The sequence below is a fragment of the Gobio gobio genome (genome assembly GCF_949357685.1).
Source record: "Gobio gobio genome assembly, chromosome: 6".
NCBI classification, from domain to species: Eukaryota; Metazoa; Chordata; class Actinopteri; order Cypriniformes; family Gobionidae; genus Gobio; species Gobio gobio.
This window is the reverse complement of record NC_137102.1, coordinates 55,556,810-55,582,245: the sequence shown is the minus strand read 5'-3', so window position 1 is coordinate 55,582,245 and position 25,436 is coordinate 55,556,810. Positions and strand designations below refer to the sequence as shown.

The 25,436-nt window shown below is 37.4% G+C and overlaps 1 protein-coding gene across 1 annotated transcript; it reads right to left on the bottom strand.

Annotated features, from left to right (window-relative positions):
* Nucleotides 1-263: 263 nt before the first annotated feature.
* Nucleotides 264-24,259, bottom strand: acvr2bb (activin A receptor type 2Bb). Its single transcript, XM_079820313.1, has 11 exons — nucleotides 23,804-24,259; nucleotides 17,484-17,691; nucleotides 13,646-13,755; nucleotides 11,872-12,023; nucleotides 7,999-8,142; nucleotides 7,741-7,884; nucleotides 7,429-7,574; nucleotides 7,179-7,293; nucleotides 5,346-5,484; nucleotides 3,744-3,874; nucleotides 264-1,394 (listed from the first exon to the last, which is right to left on the bottom strand). Exons 1-11 carry the CDS (start codon nucleotides 23,844-23,846, stop codon nucleotides 1,191-1,193), a joined length of 1,536 nt encoding a protein of 511 aa, XP_079676439.1. The 5' UTR covers nucleotides 23,847-24,259; the 3' UTR covers nucleotides 264-1,190.
* Between the last annotated feature and the right edge of the window lie 1,177 nt (nucleotides 24,260-25,436).

Here is a 25,436-nt window from a genome sequence, read left to right as displayed (position 1 = left end):
AAAAAAAAAAATTTCTTTGTAAAGCACACCTGTATATATATATATTTTACAATTGTGATCTACAAATTAAATATATTTTAAAAGGTAGTTTTTGCTGTACCAAATTCCAAATTGTTTTGCATTACGCCAATGATAATTTGGAGAAAACGTGCTTAACGGTTATAAAAAAATAATAGCACTCTTGGCCCCTTAAAATAAGCTTCACTTTCTCGGAGCACAAATGTTCCTAACTGTAAAATTAGATCTTTTTTCATTTTGATTTTAAGATGATTCACGACCCAGGTTTTTCTTGGTGAGATTCACCATACTGCTGAGAACTATTGCTGTAAAAGAGTGAGCGGTCACACAATCACGTGCACAGTTTACCTGAGTAGTGTAGTGGAGAAACATCACACACTTTCCTGATGCACCCATACATTTAGCTGTGACTGAAATCAAACCTGTAACGCAGCGCTGGTCTTTGTGCGGCCGCAGCGCTAACATATTTCAACTGCAGCTCTTGTCACGCGGAAACAACGAACGCTAAAACACGCCGCCCGGGATGCTCTACTGATGGCACTTCTGATATCAGATACTTCAATACAATGCGTCAACGACAAGCGGATGCTACATTAAAATCAATCCCGACGCTCCGAAAGGCAACTCAAATCATAACAGTCCTGCTGCCTTCAGCTTCCAGCGTCCCAGACGACTGCCGTCACCAACGGAAATAAGAAAAACAACATCCCACGAGACATTTCAGGGTACAGTTAAACAGCAATAAAACTAGGCTAAAATTCACTGAGAACAAAGAGGACCTTGTGTGCTCTTGGGAAGGTTGCTTTAGTGTAACAGTCATCCGATCGTCGCGTAGTCTTGATAAAACCAGGGTAGAGCGTTCGGATGGAGGTATTCATGGAGTGAAGGCAAAAAAACAACATAAAAATGGCATTAAAACTGATGAGGTAACGTGTGCTCATATATCCCAGCAGTCTCAAACAATCCCCTGAATGCCCTCTGAGAGTTCAGTCTTCTCACGTTTGAGGTTTTTTTTTGTGTCTGCCTTCCTCTCGGAAGAATACAGTAGATGAATGTGCTGGTGAAACCGATCCAACGATGCGAGAAGAAAGAAAAAATTAAATACATGACGATCAGGAGATCAAATTAGCAGCAAAGTTCACATTACTGGAGAGGCGTCCGCTCTGCAGCGTTCAGGTGCTGGACTCTTTGGGTGGGAGGTCCGTGTCGCTGTCAGATGTCACCATGGAGACCAGGCAGTCTGAGGTAGACGTGTTGATGGTGTTGTTTGCCTTGGAGATGGTGGAGATGCGCTCCTCCACGCAGCCCGCCGACAGTCGCGCCTCAGCGTCGTGGTCCCAGCACTCCTCGATGGTCTCGCATAACTGGCCCAAACCCTGATGATTGTAGCCGAGAGAAAGAGGTCAAAATAAACCCTCAGATTAGTTCAATATTGATTTTTATTTCAAATATTGATTTTAAGATTGATCACAAGCTTGATCTTGATATGCATTGGCTGTGTGAGCAATTAAAAATTCTATGTTTGATGTGCTTGTTTGTTGGGCTGCACAATTTGGCCAAATTGTTGTGAATATATGGCTATAAAATAATTATTATTATTTTTATTACTAATACTATTGATTATATATATATTATATATATAAATGAAAAAATAAGAAATGCTTGTTTGTTGGGCTGCATCATTTAGGTAATGTAGTGGTCATTATTATTGTTACTAATATTATTATCATCATCATTATATTTAAATAAAAATGTAAAAAGTACTAAAATGAAAACAAGAAATGTTTGTTTGTTAGGCTGCACAATTTGATCAAAATTTTACGAATATATCAATATTGTTATAAAATAATCATTATTATTGTTAATATTATTATTATTTCTACTACTAAATAGAAAATATAAAAGAAAAATACTAAATGAAAACAAAAAAAGAAATGCTTGTTTGTTGGGCTGCACAATTTGACCAAAATATTGTGAGTATATTATATATATGACTATAAAATAATAATAATAATATTAAAGCTACACTGTGTGATATTTTCCCCCATCTAGTGGTGAAAAGGTATATGACCATCCAGTGAATTTTAGTTTCTGTTCCTCTCAATTCCGATTTCGTTTTAACTCCTACGGTGGCCGATTTAGACCAAGATTAACATGAATTCCAGCTCGACCTCGTCCACATTCGACACGGTGCCTGTGGGATATTCTGTGCGCAGTGGGACCGTTGGAACTCAACTGGCCTAATTATTCGGCTAGAAAGAACTGCAGCTAATCCAGAGTGAACTTTGATGATAGTAATGTTTATTCAGTCATCCAATTGCAAGGCATAAACAGGTTTGCGTGGATATGTACATAAATGTGGTTTCTGTGAGAGAACAAATAAGGATGGTAAATATACATACACAGTTAAGAACTGTATAACTACCGGTATACTTATAAGTTACATTTGTATAATGTAACCGTAAACCAGAGCTTATTGTACCATATATAGGCGCTAAAGGCAGCTGCATTAAAAGGAGCGGAGCTGCTGCTGCTAACAAGCGGTGTCCGGTTACAAAAGTGTGTGCGCCGCTTTAACGTTAGCACTGCAGTGCGCTCTGTATAACAATTGTTAATATGCCGATCAGACCTGATGCATATTTCCATCAACATACATTACAAGCAAATATTTTCTATAAACGAATAAACATTGTTGATAACAAAATAGGTGAGCATTATGCTATTGTATGTTGACACAAAAATACTTCTGAGGTGACATCAACTGAATTACGTGATGACACACTCTGAAACACATCTACAATGACAATAACTATTATTACTTACGGAGTTATTAACGCACAGAAATACCACACAAGGAAAAACAGACTTTTGAGGAATAAACAAGCCAGGAAAACTCCATATAACTCTGTTACTGGAGCTGCTGAGATGAAAACTCTCTGCACATGCACCAGACAAGTCTGAACAAGTTGACGCGCATATGCGCGAGGCAGAGAATTTTGTACAGTGCCATCAAGTGTTAAAACCGGTTAAAACGCCAAAGGCGAAGCTTGAATTTACGGGTATGTCCCTCTTTGGCTAATGTACTTTCAAGATGGAGGGGCAACATGGCGACCACCGTTAGATCCCATTACCTTATGTATTTTCAATGGCATATTATAAACTTACGAGAATACTTTATTACTTGAAAGAAGTAAATATACATTAATGAGCACATATATTTTTGAAAGAACTAAGTATTTTTAGCTTAGAATAGACTAAAAAAGTTACACAGTGTAGCTTTAAATAATATTGTTATTATTGTTAATTATAATAATAATAATTATTATTAGTTATTAATTAAGTTGATTTTATTATTAAGTATGATTTTATTATTATTATTACTACTAAATAAGAAATATTTAAAACTTTACTAAATAAAAAAATAATTTATTTAGAATTATTTATAAAATGTTTGTGAAAGTGAAGATGGTTAGCGCATGTTATGTCGTAAATGCACATTACAAGAGCCCCAAAAGAGATGCAGAGATTTACTGTGAACCGAGTCGCTCTGAGGCGCTGTAAACACCAGCGGTTCATGAGCTGCCCACGTGTAAAAGAACAAAGTGCTGCGCTTCACTCTGAAACATGCAGCGCACATATTTATTTAAGTTAATCACATATCATGATTTCGGTTTTATCTAGATTAATCGTGCAGCCCTAACTCCTATTCAAATATAGGTTCTCACCGAATGTTTGATCCAACAGTCTTTAAAGACGGGCCGCATCTTCTTGTGGACCACGGCATCTTGAAGGTCCTCCAGTGAAGGGTGCTGGCCCACCTCCTCCTCAAAGGGCAGCTGGAACTCACCTACAGGACCTGAGTGAGACAGCAACAGCATTAGCTGCAGCACACACAATATACAGATGTTTTCAGTAAATTATGAAGATGGGTTGACAACATCAAATGCGGTTTTTAGTTGATGCAAATCTGTCATGAAGACAAGTTCTATTACAGCCACCATTTCAACAACGATTTGGAGTAGAAACAATTAATTCATTTAAATGTTTATTTGCAATTCAGTTTTTTTATTTGAGTGTTGATTATTAAATACAGTAAATGTGATTTATTACAGCTAATTAGAGTAGAAATAATTATATTATTAAAATGTTAGATTTAAAAACTGCCTTGCAATTTATGTTTGAGTGTAAAAATCTAACAGCAATCGAATGTAATTGTTTGGACCATTTCATTAATTTTAACTTTAATATTTTAGCAATGCACCAACTGACAGTTTACAGCATTAGTTGAGAGACTGTTTTCCATAAGAAAAACGTATATGTATCGTATCTGACATATATCCAAATTAATAGATGTTAAATCAAACCGAGACTTGAATCGAATCATGAATCGTAATTGAATCGAATGGTGAAATCTGTCAACCCAGTCCTATAAATAACTAAATAAATATAATAACATTTCTGATAGTTCAAGCATTATGGTGTAAATTCAAGAACAGGGCTTGACATTAACATTTTGACTGCCTAGTGTTTTTCCAGCATTACTAGCCACTCAGCATTTTCACTGGCCACAGTTTTGACATCGATACCATGGGGGGAAAAAACTGCTATTTAGATATTTTTAATATTATCTCTATAATTTGGCTGCATATTTTGTATCATCTCATAATTTGACAGTTTATTAGGCTGGTGTCACTTTAAGACCTGACGCACGGATCCATTATACTGTTACACATGCGTTTTCTTTCTCAACTGTTTACGTTCACCTAAGACAAAACTGACTGTGTTTACATGAGTACTCGCCAAGACCGGCATTTTGACATTATTTTGTTTGTTTGACTGACTGTATAAGCGCAATAAGCAGTGAAACTCAATTTAGTTCTGAGAGGCAGCTTTATGGGAGCACATTTTGGGTGTGAGCACAAAATCTGCGGGAATGAGTAAAATGATGCGCAATACACACAACTCCACGCTGAAATTCAAGCCCTGTAACACCAACAATATTCATCCGGAGCAAATGAAGCGAGCGAGTGAGTGACGGGAGGCGGGTTTGTGTGTCACTCACTGTCGGAGATATGAGAGCGAGAGAAAGCATGGCTGGTATTGTGTATCTATTTAGCAAAATATGACAATTAAAATTAATATTTCAGTAATGAGATGTAGCGAAAAAAAAAAAAAATGCATATATTACATATAATATTCAGCCCACCAAAGTGGCTAGTAGGAGTGACTACGTTACACACCATTGCAGAAATCCACCCGCATTTGGGGGGTTGGCGGGTGTTAATGTCAAGCCCTGCTGCTTGATCCTAATGTTCGTGTGGACTCACCATCAGAGGCGGTGCAGCGAGACACCAGCTCCCAGAGCACCAGTCCTAGAGCGTACATGTCGATCCTTAGAAAGGCGTCCCTTTGGAAATTAATGGCTCCCTCCAGCACCTCTGGAGCCATGTAACGCCGCGTTCCCACCTGTGACGAATACAACAGAACACAAACATGTTAAAACACAGTTGCACTGCCATCCCAGTGGAGTTTGGGGACTTGGCATTTAGGCCACGTTTACACCTGGTATTAAGATGCGTTTTGGTCGATCGGATCACAAGTGGATGAGGGAGACTAATTCTCATTTACACCTGGTGTTTTGACCCTTCTCTTTTGTCCACTTTCAACCACTTCTGTCCTGATTTCTTTGAGGGGAGGGTCTATGGGCGGGTAAATGGATGGACTTAAGATCTTTTGATCTAATGGACAAAATAAACTCGCACAATTTACATATGAACACGACCGGAGACGACAGAAAAACACACGGAGAGCAGCAGCTTTCATTTCTGCTCTGACCCTGAGTGAGTGTTAGAAATCAGGAGTGGTGAGAGAACATGTGCTTAGTAAGTTTGTCTTCCAAACAAATTTGGGTCTCCAGCCGACAAAGTTTAAATCCCATCTGGCTAAAGCACTTCCCATAATGTTTAATGGTAAGCCAGTTTACATCTTTATTTAGTGCCGTCCACATGTGATCCGATCGACCAAAATACCATCTTAATACCAGGTGTTAACGGTCCTAGTTGAAAAGAAAATAACAAAAAATAAAATCACATATTACCAACCTATGCGATTCAAATTTGTAACATTATAATTAGTTATTTGAAGTAATGAAGATGTGCAACGGAGGGACTGACATATTTGCCTTTTCTTTTTTGTGCTTTTTAATTTATAAAACTTCTGTAAAATTGAATTGATATTGGCCTGAAAACCTCACGTTCCTTACATTTATCTATTTAGCAGATTATTTTATTCAAATACACTTATAAATAAGAAACATCACAAGCATTTTATTATAAGAGCAGCAATATTTCGGCACATTTCAAGTATAAAATGTATTAGATTAATGTTCCTTTGAATTTGCATTTATAGTTTTCAACTAGGTGTGCAGATTATTGTTAGTTTTTATTTATTCTGAATTGATGCACCTGAATAACAACAAAATGAAATTTTATACTCATTACCATTTAAAAGATTTACCTTTTAACGAAATACTTTTATTCAGCAAGGATGCATTAAACTTATCAAGTCACAATTAAGACACTAATCAAATTCAAATTTCAAATTAATGTTGCTCTTTTGATCTTTCTATTCATTACAGAATGCTGAAAAATGCATAATTTCCCGCAAAAATATGAAGCAGCACAACTATTTTTAATACTGATAATAAGAAATTTTCTTGAGCAGCAAATCATCATATTAGAATGATTTCTGAAGGATTTACATTTAAATTTATTTTACATTTATGCATTTGGCAGACCCTTTAATCCAAAGCAACTTACATTGCGCATTCAAGGTACACATTTTAAATTTTGTCAGTTCTTGCTTTCCCTGGGAATCGAACCCATGACCTTGGCGTTGCTAGCGCCATGCTCTACTGTTTGAGCTACAGGAAAGCACAACAAGGATCATATGGATCAAAATTACATTTTAAAATATATTCCAATAGAAAAAATTTTATTTTAAGGAGTAATAATATTTCACAACATTACTGTTATACTGTATTTTTGATCAAATAAGCATAGAGAGCATAAGTGTATATTTTTTCTAAACTTCAAATTGAATTCAGATATTTTACATGGATGTAAAGAGACAAAGGCTTGTCTTCGTCTGTTGGCACTCACCTGACCGTGTGTATCTCCAGGCGGTTTCCCAGGCTCAAAGCGGACCGCCAACCCAAAGTCCGCAATCACTGCAGATAAATCCATCTTGAGCAGGACATTCTTACTCTTGAAATCTCTGCAAAACAAACGTCAAATCACCCAATGCCAACAGTGACGGCAGTACATCTTTGACTCTCACTTGCTCATCACTACACGGCAAGAGCATAATATTTAAAACTCTCTTTTAATCTGCAACATCAGGTTTGTGTACCTGTGTGCAATGGCTGGTTTAGGTCCCTCCACACGGTAAGGAAGGTCTTCATGAAGGTACGCCAGACCCCGGGACATAGTTGCGGAAATATGGCACAACTGAGGCCAGCTCACCGGATTCCCCTTCAGGTAATCTGTTAGCGAGCCCTGCAATGCATAAAGATTTTGATATTTTTATGACATTATGATTGCTTATATTCATCCCTTATTATTTGGTGCATCGTTAAAACATTATTTGGTCCATTTCGCCCCACAATGAGCTTGTGTTTTACATATAGGGACATTTACAGAAAAATTAAACACACACACTGACCCTTTCATGGAATTCTGTGACTAGCCACAACTCCATCTGAAGGTTGGTGCCTCGTTTTTCTGCTGAGATGTAGTGTAGAATATTTTCATGTTTAAAACCCTCTGTGAGGTAAATGTCTCTTTCGTTCTGCCACGACTGCTTGTCCTGTGAATATACACATCAGTTCAGAATCAGGCACTAGTCACATTTTACAACTCATTTGAGAAAAATAACAAAACAAGCAATCCTCTTTTCACGGTGCATGAGTGGAATATGTACCTGGATTGGAAATATTTTCACCGCCACATATTCACTGAGTAACTGGGCCTTCCACACACAGCCGAAGCGCCCCCTGGCCTTCATCTCCAGCAACTGCAAGGGCTTCAGTCCAACCAGTGGAGATGGTGGAGGAAGACCAGCATCCTAATCAAGAAAATCAAAATAAATATCCATTTAAAAGCACATACAAGAAATAGTTTTGAGCAGACATGTATAAGACAATCAAACTAAATGCATTTAGTAGGACATATGGTAAAACATGGTAAAAATGTAATACATTAAATTGAACAGTATACATTATACATTATTAATTTAACAAGGCTGCATTTATTTGATCAAAAATACAGTATATATATATACACATTGTGAAATATTATTACAACTTAAAATAACCATTTTCTATGTGAATGCATTTTAAAATGTAATTTATTCCTATGATCAAAGCTGAATTTTCAGCATCATGATCCTTCAGTAATAATTCTCTACTGTTGTTAAAACCAGTTGTGCTGCTTCATATTTTTGTGGAAACTGTAATAGAGTTCTTTCAGGATCCTTTGGTGAATAGAAAGATCAAAGTAGCAGAATGTATTTAAAATATAAATCTTTTGTAACATTCAAACTCGTCCTTCGGATGAGACGTTAAACTGAGGTCCTGACTCTCTGTGGTCATTATAAAGCTCCTCTCCACCTATAGCTGGTGTGTGGTGAGCGCACTGGCGCCGTTGTACTGTGGATGCTGCACACTGGTGGTGTTGAGGAGAGACCCCTGACATGAGTGTAAAGCGCTTTGGGTGTACAGTAGTACATATGAAAGCGCTATATAAATGCCTCATTCATTCATACATACATTATACATGTCTTTACAGTCACTTTTGATCAATTTAATGCATCTTTGCTGAATAAAACCATTATTACCATTATTTTTTGTTGAAAGTAATTATGACAAGTGCATGGCACTACAAAAATCTTTTGCACAGTTTAGCACATTTTTATTTAAAGGATTAGTTCACTTCAAAATGAAAAGTTCCTGATAATTTACACACCCCCATCTCATCCAAGATATTTATGTCTTTCTTCAGTTGAAAAGAAAACAAGTTTGAGGAAAACATTCCAGGGTTTTTCTTAACATAATGGTTTTCAATTGCAACCAAAATGTTGAAGGTCCAAATCAATGCAGTTTCAAAGCACTTTGAAGGGCTTCAGAGGCTCTGCATGATCCCAGATGGGGAATAGGGTCTTATCTAGCGAAACGATCTGTCATTTTTAAAATACATTACAAATTAATATACTTTTTACTAGGGATCGACCGATATGGATTTTTTAGTGCCGATGCCGATACCGATTTTTCTCATCAGCCTTAGCCGATGACCGATAAGGGCTGCCGATTTTCTTGAGCCGATATTTGGAGCCGATACTGCTTTTGCTCCCTCAATTTACATCATAAAAATGACACAATGATCATGATGATAACAATTTAAAATGTACAATTTAAAAAAGGAACATTTATTGAACCAAAAAAAACTATATTTAACAAATAGTAAAAACAGGTGAGGTAGAAAAAAAAAAAAGTTCAGTGATGAAAATAAATTCTGAAAATAAATATTTAAGCATAAATAAAATAATTACACTATTGCACACAGTATCAACAAGCAAGCAGCATAATAAAGTGTACACTGACTGTACTATACTTAATTTTAAAACTATTTACAACCTAGTCATTTAATGGTTACACTCTAAAAAATGCTATTGGGTTGTTTTGATCCAGCGTTTAGGTTAAATGTTTGCTTAAAACAACCCAATTGCTGTGTTAAAATAACCCAATTGACCTATCGGTAAGCCTCTCCCATCGAACGCCTCAGATGATTTGTTCGAGTGAAAAACTATGTAATATACTTCATAAACCATCAGTAAAGTTTGGCCATCATTCGGACGGGATATACGTTACATTCTGTGTCCAAAAACATCTTGGGATAAGGTTTTCACACTGACAGCTGTGCATTGTAAGATATAGCAACTTTGTTTGTTTGTCCGAGTTAGCAACAGTAGCTAAGGGGGGCGGGGCTTACCGATAGGTCAATTACTGGTTTAGTCCATTTTTAACCCAGCATTTTTTAGAGTGTAAGTGCACTTAACTTAATCTCTTGTAGAGCAACACCAGCGGTAATTCAGGAAAAATCATCTTGCGCTACTCTGCGGCCGCCAGTGATTGCGCAATCACGTCGAAAAGGTCACACTAGACGTAGGCGAAAGTACCTCCCCAACCAAACGTGCGAGGACTAATACAAACGTCCTTTACCAAAAAACACTCCATCTTCAACTTCAAAATTATCCAACATTGTTGTTTTACCTTTTTTTTTTTTTTGCTAAAGGGCGTTTGTATTAGTCTTCGCATGTGCGCTTTGTAAACACGAGTGGTACTTCTGCCTATGACTAGGTTGACGTTTTCGACGTGATTGCGCAATCACTGGCGAGCCACAGAGCAGGACAAGATGAGCAATTTAGGTAAAAAAGTATATTCGTTTTGCTTTTTTTTATGACTGAACATTTCGCTAGATAAGACCATATTCCTCGTCGTGCAGAGCCTCTGAAGCCCTTCCTTTGAAACTGCATTGATTTGGACCTTCAACATTTTGGTTGCAATTGAAAACAATTATGTGAAGAATAATCCTGGAATCTTTTCGACTGAAGAAAGAAAGACATCAACATCTTGGATGAGATGGGGGTGAGTAAAATATCAGCAATCGCTCGTGGATCCGCACCAAAAACAATAGCTCCGAGATCGGCTGAACGAGGTGGTCCCGATTGAAAACAAACTCTGGAGTGATTTGGTTGAGGTGAGAAAGCAATCTGACACAGCAAACCAAACGGTATCATAATTCATTATGGGAAACGTGTTGTATCAAATGCAGCAGTGTCTGATTCTGTGTGTGAGAGCACATTAGTTATCACAGTTGAAAACCAAAGAGTGCTTCTTCATCTTAAAATTATGTTTAATTGGACTTCAAGAATTCATTACAAGAATGCTGTCCAGAAGAAGCCTTGGTTCCAGCTCTACCTGCGTTGTATATACATAATTAAATGTATTTATTACTTGATTCTGATTGGTCAATCGCGCCATCTAGCGGTGTGTTATCCCCGATAACAACTGGTAAAATCTGATAACACAGGCTCATCTGGGTAACTTAAGCCGCCGCTATACGCTTGTATAGGATTCCACCGTAATGGATTATATGATTACAAAACGGTCGTTTTTTTTTTAAATCAATATCTCCTAATATCCAAATATCTGCATAATTATTTATGGTGAAATACCATGTAATAAGTGGTATAACTGTACCATATCCCTTAAATGTTAGCGCTAGCTTGCAACTACTTTCATCACGGATGCTTTGCGTTTAAAGAAACTCAAGTCAATATTTTGAGTCAAATTATTTACTTGTGTGGAAAGTAGCAGCCGTGTAATAGACGGGATAATGTACATCCAGCCAATTGTTAGTTATCGCAGAATAAACCCCTTCAGAGTGATGCAAGACTGATCACTCTGTCTGGGTTTATTCTGTGATAACAACCGGCTAGATGTACATTATCACTTGTATAATCAGTTCGGCTACATTCGTATAAGTGTTTGCATGTGTCACGACAGCTACAGATAAAGCCAAAATATGCTTGGGGAGCGACCTTTTCAATCCATCTTGATGGATGAAGCAGAGGAAACTCTGACCAATGAGAGGACAGTTTTACTCACACGTGACTGGCATAAACGCATATCAGTACACATTGAACAAAGAGGAAAAAGCAACATTGTAACAAATTAAGTCCCTGTTTGGGAACAAAGCAAATTATGAACAGGTCCAAGGCACATGATTGTCAGACCTGGCCGATGTCGACGTGTCTGTAGGGTGGTTTTCGTTGGTGGTACGTCCAGCAGGCGAGCACCAGGGCCAGAGAGAGAATGGCCAGAGGAAGAAGGGAATAAACCAGCACGCCCAAGAGAGTTGGGCCCGGTTCTGGAGGCTGGATTTTTACTATAAGAAAACATAAAACACAACCTCAGCTCAACAGCAATAACAGACAAGGAATATATTCAGGAGTAAAACTAAATGCATTATAACATTATAAAATTGCACAGCTGTGGCTGCACATCAACTTTATATTAATATCAATGCATCAAATTAGGTAACGGAAGAGAAGAAACCAATGAGGTTTCTTCTCTCACAAGTCAAGCAAGTACAGTTAAGCTTCTGTTTATGTGCACTGATCAATGATTAAATGTGAATAAGGGCATAAATTCAATCTGTTAAAGATCATATAAAGCAATTGGGTCTCTTCAGAAGACTTGCATTAAACAGTTAAATTCATATGGATTTATTTTATGATCTCTTTATGGATGTTTTGAAGTGTCAGAGTTTTGGGTGAATAGACTTTCAATGGAGGCACAGAAAGTACCCAAGTCCGCTGAAAAAGGTTGGTTTGGGGTACGGTTCGCTGCCGTTGTGAATGCAATCGTACTAAATCACGTGAACCGCTATTAATGACGTATGATTTGATAAAAATGTGTGTTTGTGTGCGTTTCACTAATTTTCCTGCCGAGCTTGACTAGATCTACAGCTCTCTGTTTACAGTACATCAATTTCTGCTCGCCTTCAGCGTTCTTTAGAGCATTTGCAGTACATTCGCTGCTTTGATGACGCAAATGAACCCCGGTTCGTCCCCAAATAATATAATATGAACACAGTCCAGCGGGGGCAGGGGAAGCAATAGAACTCGGGTTTGGTCCAGGCAATTGAATCAAGTGTGAAAGTACCCTAAATCGTAATTTTCATTTTTAGGTGAACTAACCCTTTAAGCATGGTAAAATCAGTATAACTTATGACATATAGCTTTATTTAACAGGTGTTTGTTTTCTCAAAACATTAGAGCTGTACGATTCTGGATAAATTGAGAATCACCATTTAGTTTCAAATCGAGATCACTATTCTCTCACGCATCTGAATAGACGACGAAATAAAATAACATGAAATGCACTAGAGGTTCTGACAAAATGTTAATTGCTGCAGTCTATTTAAAATGTGAAGGATTTCATTACTGGATGAATCAGCGTTTTTGAACGAATCTCTTGAATCAATGATTCAATGACAAATTCATTTTTTCACAGTCACTTGTCTATACCTACTGGCGTAATGATGTAATTGATACAATCGTTATTTGAAGCTCCACGATAATTTATAAAGGTGATTTACTCTATTTTGATCGCTTCTGTAGACATTAGTGTTTATATCTGAATTATAAACTTTTATCCTAGTACTTCTGTGATAATATGAATATTTGCAACAGAAATAATGATACTGTGTGGCTGAAAAGACTGTTTGTAAAGCGGTTTCCTACATGACATACACGGCAGAGCAAACACAGATTTGAATGTTCCGGTGTGATTTTGTCAAGGGTTTAATAGACACAGGAGAATCATTGTTATTCAGGAATGAGATTGCGTGGGTGTTTGAATCGAGCTCGCAATCTTCTAACAATTAATCAATCGTGCATCGTTATGACTACTTGCATGACAAACGGCAATAAAAGTCCCATACACAGATATTTGTTGGCCAGTGGAGCCCAAAAGCTGTGAGGAGACCTATGAATGCTGCTTTACCTGCAGGGGTGATGGCTTCAGGCAGGTGTGTGAACTTCTCATTGCAATAGTTTCCTTCGCAGCAGCAAAAGAACACCTGCGGACTCTCTTCTGTTGCAACACACTCCTGTCTGCTCACACACACAGAAAACAAAGAAAGGGATGAATCAAAAATGAGTTGCTGCTGTAACATGGCAAATTGCTGCTATGTGGTAGAAAGGCATTGCTAAAATATAGAATAAATCTAATAGTAGTAACTTTGATGTCTTCCAGAAAATCACTATCGTTTAGACTTTTCCAAAAAGTTCACGTTTCCAGTCCTCATTGATCAGCGTCTAATGTGACATACATCTGCATGTGTTCACTTAAAAAGAGATGGTCTTTATATATACACAATTAAAGGGATACTTCACACAAAAATAAAAGGTGTCATCATTTACATCAGATTATAAATCAGCAAAAATGTCGAAGCTACACTTCAAGGGTCCCATGCAAAACATGATTTTTCTTGTGCATCAAAGCTATTCAGGTGCTTTTATTTTTCCTAACAGTTCAAAATAAAATGGTTTTATCCAGGGCTTGACATTAAAGGTCCCATGGCATGAAATGTTCATTTTATGAGGTATTTCAACATTAATATGAGTTCCCCTAGCCTGAATATTGTCCCCAAGTGGATAGAAATGTTGATCGGTGTAAAACCGAGTTCTGGCTGTCTTTCTCTGCATTTGAGAAAATGACAGGCCAGACGAGCCAATCCTGAAGTCTCCTGGTTTGACGTCCAAGCAGGAACGGTTCCCTCCCTTTCCTCCGCCCAGAGAATCTGGCACGCCCATGCAAGCGCTCGAGAGATCATTCCTTGTGAACGAGTGAATGCTGGCAGTTTCTCAGTGTTTGGATGTACAAATGAAAACAGAAGTCTTTCTTCAGTTCCTTCTGATCTGTGATCATTGATTTCTTATGTGTAGCTAATTATTTATTATTTGTGCACACACTGCGGCTTCTCTCTCTCCAGACAGAACGGTGTTTTCGTGTTTTCTATCTTGTGAGTCAGTGTTTTTGTACGTCCTCGTCGCGTCTAGCTGTTCTTAAATGTGCATACAGTCTTTTCTGCTCAACATCGGCAGAGTAACATCTTTGGAGATAAACCTCACACACGCCGAAGCTCGGCCTTCAACATCCCCGACCCCCAGTACTGCATCTAGCCCACAGCGGAGGCACCAAACGCGGCGTGAGATTAAGCAGAAGGGGGGTAAGCGTGAGCATATCTGGGCTAGGCTAGCCAGCTTTCCCCACAATAAACTGGATTACTTCCGATTACTGCTGTTGTGTCTTTGTTTGCGCTGTGTAAAGTTACTCAATGCGCGTCACTGATGCTTTTCATATGATTGGAACATATCTAGAAATAATGCTATACTCAACACTTACTAACTCGTTCATCTCGACAGCTGTAATGGTACTTTGCATGTGTTACAAAGTTGGTAGAATAATGATGAAGACGGACTCGGCGTGACTGGGACTCGTGTTTATTCAGAACTCTCAGATACAAACACAATAAACTCGCGCTGACTGACAGCGCTCTCATAACTCAGTAGTTACTATAAATAACTTTGTTAGCAATCGCTCCGTCTCCGTGATGTCCGGTTCGCGAACGAATCATTCTTTTGAATCGGTTCTTTTTAGTGAACCGAACCAGTTCACCAAATCAGACTGAATCGTTCTAAACGGTTCGCGTCTCGAGTCAGCGCTGATCCATAATTTACTAAAGTTACTAACTTTCTGACATGAGTGACAGTCCCTCCGACTAGAAATAAACTAATAACCTGAAGTATATGCTAGTAACTACAACAGTTCACCCTGAACTGAGACATGCTGAGAGAACTGATGAGAAGTGAACACAGGTCCATCCGTCTCTGGCAGACTCGTGCCTGCCCGTGCCTCGTTAAAACCACGCCCCCTCCGCTCATTTAAAATGCAAAGATGTCAGCCAATCACAACAGTGGGTGTTTTTACTGAAGTCTCACAGCAGACACGCCTCTTGAAGCAGGGCATTCAGCCACAGGGCAAACAGCAGTATAGAAAAAAAGCCTTTTATTTCTAAATTATGACATTTTATGGTGTAAAAATCATACTAACAATATAAGTACACCTCAGGAAACACTATAAAATAATAGAAAAATGCCTTGCCATGGGACCTTTAACATCCGCCAAGTGTGGGTAGATTTCAGCAGTGGCGTGTAATGCAGTCACACTTCTTTTTCACTGCAAATTGCACTTAAACAGTCAAATACACACAAAATAGTGTCAAAATGCCGGTCCTGGAATGTATTCACGTAAACACAATCAGTTTTGTTTTAAGTGAATGTAAACAGTTGAGAAAGAAAACGCATGTGTAACAGTATAATGGATCCGTGCATCAGGTCTTAAAGTGACAGAAGCCTAATAAACCTGTGAGATTATATTATAAATATCTATATGACAATTTTTCCCCATGGTATCGATGTGAAAATTGTGGCCACTGAAAAGGCTGAGTGGCTAGTAACTTTGGAAAACCACTAGATACAGTGGCTGGTGAGCAAAAACGTTCATGTCAAGCCTACAATTTTATTTACAAATATAATATACATTAATTGATTTATTTTCATTATCCACTACCGTTCAAAAGTTTGGAGTAAAGCAGCAGCACAAAGTGGATAATAATCAGAAATGTTTCTTGAGCAGCAAATCAGCATGTTAGAATGATTTCTGAAGGATCATGTGACACTGAATACTGAATTAATGATGCTGAAAATTCAGCTTTGATCACAGGAATACATTACAATTTTAAAATATAACAATAATATTTCACAATATTACTGTTTTTACTGTATTTTTGATCAAATAAATGCAGCCTTGGTGAGCAGGAGAGACGACTCCAAACATTTGAACTACAGTGTATGTTTAAATAGCTTCTATCCATCACATCCAATGAAGCCTGTGATATGGAAAGTGACTTTGGATTTTAAGGGTCCTTTCACACCTTCCTCATTTAGTTCGGTTGAATCGTACTAGAGTTCGCTTTCCCCTTTGGTGCGGTTTGTTTGGTCAAGTGTGAAAGCAGCAATCGCAGTCGGGTGCGCATCAAAAGCGGTCTCAGTACGCTTTCAAACTAACTAGCGTTTCGTTTGTGATGAGCACGTGATCCGACCTCGAACAGACTCAACTGCAAAAAGTACTGATCATTTTTGGACTAAACCAGCTGCGCTGTGCATTATGGGATGAGGAAGTGTTTGTTGACAGTTTGCACTTTAGCATGGCAGCTCACAGACAAACTTGGAGTAGTGAGGAGGTGCGGAGCCTCATAGAAATTTGGTCTTCATCATAGAAATGTATTGTTTGCATATTGTGGTGTATATAAACAATGTAATAGATTATGGCCAGGGACAAAACCAGCCCGCGCAGTCGTCTCTCCATAGTTGTGTTGTCTTTGTGTTGTTTGCTGGCTTTTCCTCTTCTGTTGGAATTTTCCCGCACGTAAATTCTGACCAATCGAAAAGCAGTTTAGGAAATACGCCATGGCCAATGAGTGATGTGGATGTTGTTATGTGACCGCATTTTGGTTCGTTTCAACTGGTTCGGACCAAAGTAATCAGTGTGGTGTGAAAAGGAACCAAAAAAGCTACAATGTATAATCGTTTGCCCTTGGTTCGGACCAAATGAACCGAACTAGAGATGTGAAAGCACCCTACAACATGTGGCTTCTTAAAACTAGAAGCAAAAGATTGTGATGAAACCATTTGTTTGGCAGCAACTCCAGGACCATATTAGTATGCCAGGACCATTTAGAGTCAAACAGAGACATTATATAAAGGTGGTTTTCGACCTGTCGTAACAGTTGAAGTCGTCGAGCCAGCAGCCTTTTTTGACCAGGCGGATGGTTCCGGTGGAGTTCAACCAGGAGGCGTAACAGTGCAGCCTCTTGTCTTTGTCCCCCTCACACCTCTCAAAACCACTCTGATTGGTTTTCTCTGTCCGCCAGTTATCATTGTAGTAGACGCACTCTCTGGTCGCCACCTCCGCATGACTGGCTCCTGATAGAGAAAGACAGACAAAGATATGTATTAATACATGCAATAATTTCTCAATCTTTAACACATTCGCCAGGGAAATATTTTCTAGGCAAAACCCAGAGTTCAGTGGCATTTCAGCACTTCCAATTCCATCGTCCTCAAGTCAATGGCTGTGTTTGAAATCGGCCCCTATACCCTCATTCACCATTCCCTACATTACTCCACTAATATAGTCCACTTAAAGTGAATGAAAACGAGTTGCACCTTAAGGGCTGTAGCTTTTTCATAGTTTGTGCTCACCGTTTAATAATCATTTGAAACTTAGCAAACTGGCAGCTCCAGTAATGAAACAAATTCATCTTGAACTCTGTCATGGAAACTTGCACGTATAAACCTTAATTAAACTATTTAATTTGTAAAAGTGGGTTGTTAACTAGTGTCTAAATGGGACTACAGAGGTTGTAAGGAAATGAACCAACCTCAGCTGAACAGGTAAACTCATCAACTCACTCGCTTTTATAGTTGTTTTTATTAAATCACGCTCTTGCAAACTCTAAGGTGCAATTTATACAACAGTTTGTAACTCAAAATGGAAAACTATGCATTTTGGCCGTTCAAACAGAACAACAGCATTTTGAAGGCCTGAAAACATGTTTCAAAGTGCAAGTTTTTGAAAACGATACCATTGCCGTCTCCATGCAAACAAAAACGTGAATTTGTGAAAACTGTGACGTCATGCCTATGCGTACTACTTGTTCAGTCTATAGCAGGGGTGTCCAATCCTGCTCCTGGAGGGCCACTGTCCTGCAGAGTTTAGCTCCAACCCCAATGAAACACACCTGAAACAGCTAATCAAGGTCTTATTAGGTATACTAGAAACTTCCAGACAGATGTGTTGAGGCAAGTTGGAGTTAAACTCTGCAGGACAGTGGCCCTCCGGGACCGTCTTTGGACACCCCTGGTCTATAGGCTCGTAGTGTTTCTTTACAAAGTGACACCGCCAACTACCGGCCTGGCAGCAGATTACAGCGTTTTTAGGAAGTAGTTTCAGTTTTTAGGCAGTTGACATGTAAACTAGGGCTGTGCAATATATTGAAATTATCGAAATATCGCGATAAGCTTATCGCAACGGCACGCAATATCTGAATGATTTTAATATGCTACTTCAACATTGTGAAAAGTGTACATTTTAGGTTGACGCATATAGCAGAGAATAGACTGGGCACACGACTGTTACTTATGTGACTTGCTTGACATTAAAAATTGTTATTAAACGCAATAACTTGCGAAAAACAACTCCTTACCGTCTCGCGCTGTCTGACACACACACCCAAACGTGTGCACAAGCCGCCTCTCGGAGAGCGTGTGCTCCTTCAGTTCTGTTATTAAGCATTAGGTCTTAAAGTGACAGCCTGCTAATACAGCAAACCTGCCGCTGTCTGTCAAACAATGACTGCTGTTTTTAGCTCTTATTTTTCATAACAAAGATTAATTAAAATAACAACAATAATCGTCCACCCCTAGTTCAGATGTCTATGTTTACCTGGATGTTCTTGATGTTAAGTTTTAGGTTGATATAACAATATATTACCAAGTCAAGCAAAGAGTTTTTGGTATTTAAATATTGCCATTACATTATTTGTTTGTTTACATTGATGTTAAAATTATATTGCCAGATTTGTGACATTCATTTTTGCTAAAAATCTGCTGGTCACTTTCAGAAGTTGCAGCAATGCTTTCTTTTCCCAGAAAGAATGTGAAACACATAAATGAAATTTTCAGTTTTTACAAAAAACTTTTAAATAGAATTTAATTAGATTTTACACACTTGCAGCAATATCGTATCTCATATCGAATATCACATTATTTAACAAGGTATTGCATATCGCATTTTTCTTCAATATCACACAGCCCTGATGTAAACATACGCTAAGAGACTTTTTTTTTATAAAGATAGAGAGTTGTCAGAAGCTTAATAGTAGTGACTTCATAGTCATGTGACAGTAATGTAGTGTTTATAACCTAAGTTTAAGTGGTGGTGGTTGTATCTAGGCTTCAAAATTCATAAAAGTTAATCTGTGAATATTTATCATGAACAACAAAACATGCAAGAATCAAACTTTTGTTTGCCACAGAGCTTTTTTCTGCAATAATCCAAAAGTCCAAATGAAAAAGGGTGACGCTAACTCGTGGGTTTGCCTACAAAAAGTTAAATTCTAATAAAACTGAAATAGTGATATTTGGTCAGGGCTCTAATAACAGTAAGATTGAGTCAGCTGTCATTGATATCTTTCCCAATATTCAACAGGTCGTAAATCTGGGTGTTTATTTTGACTCCAATTTGAATATACAGATAAAGAAGACTGTTCAATTGGGTTTTTATCAGTTAAGAAATATTTCCAAGTTGAGACTTGATTTTAAATTTACAGAGATGCGTATTCATGCTTTTATTTAATCTCATCTGGATTATTGTAATTCACTGTTTTCTTTCAATCTAAGTACTTTATCACAGCTTCAATTGGTACAAAATGCTGCTGCTAGTTTACTGAAGTTCAAGATCTTTATTGTCATATGCACTAGGTGCAATGAAATTATTATTTTGTTCATCCCCTCACTAGAGAGACGGGGTAGAAGGGGAACAGACTAATTACAAAGACAATTAAATATAAAAGAAAATACACAAACAGACACGTATACATTATATATATAAAATATAAAAGAATATAGAAAAGACAAAGCAGGAATACTATTAAAAATAACTAAACAAATGGCCAAAGTATATAAACTATATGAATAAGAGAATAAAAGCTTCACTGCATTGGCTACCAATTCATTTTAGGGTTGTTTTAAGGTATTATTATTGTCATATAAAGTGTTTCATGGTTTGGCACCTAAGTATTTAGCAGAACTTTTAAGACCTCATGAAACAGTCAGGTGTCTCAGGTCTTCAAATCATGGATTGTTGGCTGTTCCTAGATCTAGATAGAAAACAAAAGGTGATAGAGATTTTGCGGTGAAGGCTCCAATGTTATGGAATAGTCTGCCAATGAATATTAGATCTGCAGAGTCGTTGTTTTTAAGTCTCTTTTAAAAACGTACATGTATAAATGTGCTATTACTATAAGTGTGAGTGTGAGTGTGTGTCTAGTATTTTGTAATACTCTTGTATTTTTGCCCTTTGTGCTAAGAAGCTTTAACACCAAAGTATATGCGAACAAATGATGCATTGTCAAATGACTTGCCTTTTCTATCTTTCAAACATAATTTGACATAATATTTTGGCATACATAATGCATTGAAAGTGTGGCATCTATCCAGGTATTGGTCAACAAATAACTGAACTGAATAACAGAAAATATTAGTTCAAGTAGTTCGATAGATCACAAGCATCATTTACCTGTCAATCAAAACCTAATGAGACATTTGAACACTTAAAACCCCTTCATCAGAAACACCAGTGTGTGTTCAACTAGCCATCAAACCTCAGTACCAAAACACACAGCCACAAACCACATGCTTCAGGGGTTGATGATTTAAGACCCGTGAATGGAGTTTCTGTGGTCTTTAAGAAAACCACCAAATCAAATCCAGATGTCGGATCAGCTGTCAGAAGGCACGTCTTCATATAACCGACGCCGTGCATCACCGCACACATTTGCACAAAGAACTGGGTCAAGGATTGTGAGATGTTTACATAGCGTAAGATCCACACAACAGGAGGAGAAATACCTCCCGGGGTCAGATTTAAATGGGGGGAAAATACAGATTATGACATAATGTTGGACGGGCTATACCGGCAAGGAGGTTTATGCTCATGGCATGCTTTAAAAAAATGAATAAAAACAAAGCCTGCCCCTTTAAATTCGACGTATAGCTGCCGGCCACCCATCCCCCCTGCAAATGTGACCCCACCTACTCACTAAGGCACCCAGGATCAACAGAAATAAGGGCTACGAGAGTTCATGCTATAGAGTCGACGCTCATCAGGCTTTTAATGGCTAATGCCCGCCGATAGATCGGCACATGTTCAATCTATAGCTTCTTTGTCACTGATACTGGGTGTCACATGATAAGAGTGACATCAGCAGCCCCCAACTTAAAACACACAGCACTCCACTTTCCTCATTCACACACACACACGGACAGAGTAAGTGCATTTCTATGGTCCCCTGTGGTGCGCTTTCACGCCGAAGCACCCTGATTTTACCTTTCTTCACCCCATCACCACCCCGCAGCTGACACACACACACACACACACACACACTGATCTAGAGGGTGTATCAAAGACCCTTTTGTTTTGAGGGGGTTTCCTCCTCACAGGGACCTGTAAGGGACTCCATTACAAATCAGCTTTAAAGATAAGATTCTCTCACTGTTCCTTAAAACAATGACCAAAATCAAAACAACAGCATCAATAACTGGACAAAGTAGAACGCTTTGTCTGTTGGACAAACAAACAGACTGGACTAAAAGGGTAATCAAAAGTGTCAACATATACATATATTAGTGCTGTCAAAAGATTAATCGTGACTAATCACATCCAAAATAAAAGTTTGGGTTTACATAATATATGTGTGTGTGTGTGTGTGTATGTATTAGGGATGCACCGATTTGAAAGCCGATAACCGATATATTGGCAGATCAATCAAAATCCAAATTTGTATATAATTTGAGAGCCTGATTACAAAAATAAAAGTCTCACCGTTAAATCCTTGTCCCAAGCACACAATTATGATGATGTTCTCATCATAATTTTATGTAGCCTATAGGACAGACTTGCGCTGCACATGTTGCACTGAACTCTATTTTTCTTTTTGAAGTGAATCCAATCATATTTCAAGCAATTCAAAACCATCATGGTGAACAGAGCACATCTGAAGTGTCTCAGCTGAAGGAAATAATCCATTATTTTATCTTTAAGATATCGGCTCAATAACAATAACATATATGGGTAACTGATACATATATGGTGGCCGATATATTATACATGAAAATATTTCTTAAATTTATACATGTATGTGTGTGTGTATTCAAATATAATTATACACAGTACACACATATCGAAACAAACTTTTTTGTATGCGATTAATCGCAATTAATCGTTTGATAGCCCTATTTTTTATATATACAGCCACTTTTGATTTCATTTATATACTTATATAAATGTAATGTTTACATTTTTATTTTTATAGTCACTTCACCTCAGCCTATTATTATTAATTACTCTTTACTCTTATTTGTCTTATCATTTAACACAACTGAACTAAGTGCTCAAGCCATTATTATTAATAACATTTTGTATTGGTTTTCCTTTCTGTCTTTTTGACACCATTAAACCCAATGCTCAACCTTATAACCATTAAACGGTTTTTTTTATTTGCTTTATTCTTTTAAAACACAATTTAAACAATTATTAATTAATGCATTTGTGTATTTCTTTTTTATTTGATAGCACCAGCACTGAACCTGATGCTTCCTTTATTGTTATTATTAATATCACAAATGTCTGTTAAAGTGCCAGTTAAACACTTGGCAGCTAATGAGTAAAATTAAATAAATAAATATAAAAAAAATTTAATACAAATATTGTGTTTTCCCACAAATGTATATTTAAAGGCCAAGAAATGAAAGAAGTTTGCCATTTTATATCGAAATTTTCTTTTGAACCTGCACTGAAAACAAACCAAGTTAGGAAACCAAATGTTACATGGAAACATGAGGTGAATCTGTAAAAGGTTTTGTGGAGAGCAATTGTTTCAACAAGCCACCAGCTGTTTTACTTTGTGCCCATTGAGCCTTTAAACGACCAGAAATATCTCACGAGAAACTTTATAACAGCCAGGTCGAGCTGAACCACACACCTAAAGAAATATATCAAAATATCCGTGTGAGTGAACAACAAATGAATGTTAAATTGAACCCAAACACTCGCTGGAATGGTTTGGTAACACTGGCCGTGTTTTAAAACCTGGCGCGTTGGCTACCTAGGGCGCTTTCTTGGGCTTCGCGTGCGAACTAGAACGCTGTCTAGATAGGCAGCCGACTGGGTTTAGTAACAAAGCCAACCACACTATGATCAGATACTATCGTTTTAATTGAAGATGAACCAAATCACTGTGAACGAACGCCTTACCTGTGCACCAGATGAGTGCAAAAGTCAGCCAGGGAACAAACATATTCCTTCCTTCGAGGGTCCTGGCGTTAAATGCTGTCCTTTATGTCGTGAAAGCATTTAAGAATGAAATAAAACACATGAACGCGAACGAGCCGCGGGCCTGCGCGCGATTCTTCAACGCTACAATAACAGCACGAGCTCTCATTCACAACAAAACAATATATCCCTCAGAAGCGAGATGGTCGGAAATAAAGTCCCTGGTGGCACAAACATCCAGCAGTTCATCCTGACCGGGGCAGCATGGAGGAGCTCGTGGTGGGAGCGTGAGTTTGGTGGACGCTTGGAGTAGAAGCGAAGCCCCCTTGTGTGCACGAGCTTGTGTGTTTCTCCCCCTCTGCCGGGGCAGTTGGAGGGGGCAGGAGGGACTGACATGCGAAAAGCTGAACAGCGTCCAAAATGGCTCCTGAGAGCCACAGCAGCGGTGCCAGCGGGAAACCCGGATGTTCATCAGGGCCACTGTGGACTCACTCATGCACTTCATCATCACGAGTCAAACGAAAGCAATACAATCAAGTGATATAATAATAATAGTAATAATAATAATAATAATAATAATAATAATAACAAAAACGTTATTTAGTTAAATTGCACTTCATTGGAAACTGATCAACAGACAACTTTAGTTCGCTTCAGTTGAACTAAATTAAAATGCTTTAAATGTCAAATAAAAATAATGTATCCAAAAAAGATATATTATAGGCAACAGAAAGGCAGCCAATAAATGTGTCTGCTTCATCACTGGCTAAAATACAAATGTTCCTATAAGCTTGAACAATAATGTTCATTTGTAATATTTAATTGCATTTTAAATATGCATTGGATATCTATTCAATATGCAATGAATCCACTGAATTATTAAAATAATATAAAAAGTATGCTTATAAATGCATACATACATAAATACATAAATAAATGCTGTCAAAATTAATTAATTGCGATTAATCACATCTTACATAAACGTTTTTATATAGTGTGTGTGTGTGTGTGTGTGTGTGTGTGTGTGTGTGTGTGTGTGTGTATATATATATATCACATTGAAATATATATATATATATATATATATATATATATATATATATATATATATATACACACACATATCACATAAAAAAAAAAAAATAAAAAAAAAAAAAATAAAAAAAAAAATATATATATATATATATATATATATATATATATATATATATATATATATATATATATATATATATATATATATATATATATATATAATGCATCTAACAAACTTTTATGTTAGATGCGATTAATTGCGATTAATCAATTAACAGCCCTAAAATACATAAATACATACCTACTATTTTTTTTTTTATACATCACATCACTGGCTTGAAATATCTGCAAAATAGCCTGTTTATAAATCTAAAGCAATAAAATAATATAGTACAAATAATGAGCTTGATATAGTATTTTAGTTGTATGATAAACATTTTGGACTTTAGAGACAAGTAATGGCACATCCCACTCAAAGCTCATTATAATAATAATACAAATAATAAAAATACAATTACTGTCCCAAAAACCAGAACAAAAGACATTTGTACTAAAACAAAAATGATAAAGGCACACCCCA